A 3,021-nucleotide genomic window follows, 5' to 3' on the forward strand; every position below is an offset into this window, starting at 1 on the left:
CGGAGGAGCCACAGGGCTTTAGACCCATTGCCCTGTGTAATGTCATCTACAAGATCATATCCACTCCGATAGCGAAAAGGTTGAAACCTCTCCTACCCAACTTAATTGCGCCTGAGCAGACTGGCTTTGTGGAGGGTCGGCAAATCTTGGATGGTATAGTGGTATCTCAGGAGGTGATACATTCCCTAAAGATGAAAAAACAGAAAGGGATGCTAATGAAGCTGGATTTATCCAAGGCCTATGATCGGCTGAACTGGGACTACCTCAGAGCGATTCTGGGAGCTTTTGGTTTTGAGAGCAGGTGGATTGAATGGATAGTCAGCATGATCTCTACTCAAAATGTCTCAATTTTGGTCAATGGTATTCCTACAGGTATGTTTAATGCTACCAGGGGAGTTAGGCAGGGGGACCCAATTTCCCCGTTCTTATTCATCTTGGCTATGGAAGGATTAAGTAGAAAGCTCAAAAAAGATGTAAGAGAAAAGAAAATCAAAGGAATCAGTTTGTGGGGGAACAATTTGACCATCACACATCAACAGTTTGTTGATGATGTGATGCTATTTGGAGAAGCGTCGCTCAAGGAGGTGAGAAGTTTCAAGAAGGTCTTAGAGATCTTTATGAGCGCATCAGGCATGGAGATTAACAAAGATAAATCCTGTACTTTCATATTTAATTCGTCAGATTCTATCAAAGCCCATTTAACCAGAGTTCTAGGTTTTAGACAGGGAGAGTTACCTACTAAATATTTGGGTATCCAACTGGATATAAACCCTAATCGGATGAAGAATTGGCAGAGCATGTTGGAAAAAATCAAGAAAAGATTAGCTAGTTGGTCTTCCAGATTGATGAACATCGCAAGCAGAATTGTCTTATTAAAATCGGTCTTATTATCTATTCCCATATACACCTTGTCTATTATGGCCGCCCCAAAAGAGTTTTTTCAAAAATGAGGGAGATATTGGGAAAATTTTTATGGGGGGGTCCCAAGCAACAGAGGAAATGGACTCTGGTCTCATGGAAGAATGTAATCAAAAGGAAAGAGGAAGGAGGCCTGGGAGTGAGAGATCCAGAAATTGTGAATAAGGTTCTAGGGGCGAAGCTATGGTGGAGATGGGTCTAGGGGGGAACCAATGTGTGGAAAAAAATATGGAATAAAAAATATGACATGCCTGATACAACTGAAGGGCGTTTAAGAGTAGAGGAAACTCCAAGAGGATCACAAATTTGGGAACTAGCAAGTAGAAATAGGGATATAGTTAAGAACCTTGCTTTCTGGGAAATCCGAGAGGGAAGCTCAGCAAGATTTTGGGAGGAAGGATGGCAACAGAGTGACAAACTGGATAAGATCCAAATTCTTCATGAAGTCCAAGAAAAAGCGCAAAGGGCAGGAATGGAATATGTAAGAGATTACTGGAAAAGAGAAGAATTAAATGACATATGGAGAGTCTGGAGAAGACCAGAGGAATGGGACGAGAATATAAATCAGGAGACTGAGCAAGCGTATACCAAAGAAATAGAATCGAGGAAAATCAAAATCAGAGCAGGTAAAAATATTCTTAGATGGGGCAAAGCGATGAAGGGCATGTTCACGGTAAAAGAAGCATACTACTGGGCAACGAAAGAGGAAAGAGAGGAGGGACCAATGGAATGGAAAAAGATTTGGGAAGGAAAATGGTGGCCAAAAATAACATTTTTCGCATGGCTGGTGAGCAGAGGAAGGATCTTGACATGGGATAATATTCAGAAAAGAGGAATGAATGGACCCTCAAGGTGTAGTCTCTGCAGCAAGGAAATAGAAAATCAGGAGCACTTATTGAACAAATGTTCATACGCTCGGAGCTTGTGGGAGGAAATCAGGGTGCTCTTTGGTATGACAAAAAGGGATCCAGACAACATCAAGAATACTCTGATTCAATGGGGAAAGGGGAATTTTCAAAGCAAATTTGTAAGAAGGATATGGAACCTAGCGGTAGGATTCGTAATATGGTCGATTTGGAAAGAGCGAAATCGAAGAGTCTTTAGGGATAAAAGCTGTCAAGAATCGAGAATTTGGGAGGAAATATGCAGGCCAATTAAAGAAACTGTTTTCTCCGAAGTATGGGAGGAAGAAAATTGGAAGTTGAACCCGGAGGAGCAGAGAATAGTCTCAAAACTGAACATGGAATTTAAGATGGTCTAACCCAATACAGAGAGGAGGATCAAAACTGGCATGCAGAACCCCAACTATTTCAGACTTCCTGGGGATCAACGGATTAAATTAAACTTCGACGGGGCCTCAAAGGGTAACTCGGGACAAGCAGGTCTCGGAGGCATCTTCAGAGATAACAGCGGAAATACAAGGTGGGTGTTTGCGGAATGGCGAGGGGAAATGACGAATAACGAAGCGGAGTTGTGGGAAGTTCATCAAGGACTCCGTATAGCAGTTAGAAACGGTTACATGAACCTTGAAATCGAAGGAGATTCCCAAATTAGGATAGAAATGTTAAGGAAATTAAGGGATGGTCGGAGATGGATCAGGTAACGAACAGTTGGAGGACAGCAGGGATAATCCAGGATATTGAGGGGCTGCTGATTAGGATTGAATACACAATAATTAACCATGTATTGAGAACGGGGAACCGCGCAGCTGATCTATTGGCCAATTGGGGAAGTGGAGGTTCGAACAAGACAGTGGATGGCAGCTGGGCATCATTAAAGGATGATCCAAGCTGGAACGAGTTAAATAATATACTAAATCAGGACTATAATGAGGTGATCGCACAGGAAAGAAACAATTAGAGGCCTCTCGGTTATGGGAAGGAGGAGAAAGGACAGATTAATCAATGATCGAACATAGCATATGCAGGATCAAGCATACGAAGATCAAGTCATGAAGGACGGGATCAATCAAACCATGGGAAAGTTGAGCATCCCAAGGAGAGAGGTGGGTAAGGTACCGAGAAGGGGAGGTGGAACTGTCAGAGAGACAGAGATCGCTAGCCCTCATGATAGGGAGAAGAGGACAGTTGGAAAAACAATTGC

The 3,021-nt window shown here is 42.7% G+C and overlaps 1 protein-coding gene across 1 annotated transcript; it reads left to right on the forward strand.

The window, feature by feature from the left end:
• The first annotated feature begins 1,165 nt into the window (after nt 1–1,165).
• Nucleotides 1,166–2,179, forward strand: LOC149178605 (uncharacterized). Its single transcript, XM_089422165.1, has one exon. It carries the CDS (start codon nt 1,166–1,168, stop codon nt 2,177–2,179), a length of 1,014 nt encoding a protein of 337 aa, XP_089278291.1.
• The last annotated feature ends 842 nt before the right edge of the window (nt 2,180–3,021 follow it).

Source organism: Pinus tabuliformis, chromosome 4_1, assembly GCF_031772625.1.
Source record: "Pinus tabuliformis cultivar Carrire ecotype Pingquan chromosome 4_1, CPIR1, whole genome shotgun sequence".
In the NCBI taxonomy this organism is placed as follows: Eukaryota; Viridiplantae; Streptophyta; class Pinopsida; order Pinales; family Pinaceae; genus Pinus; species Pinus tabuliformis.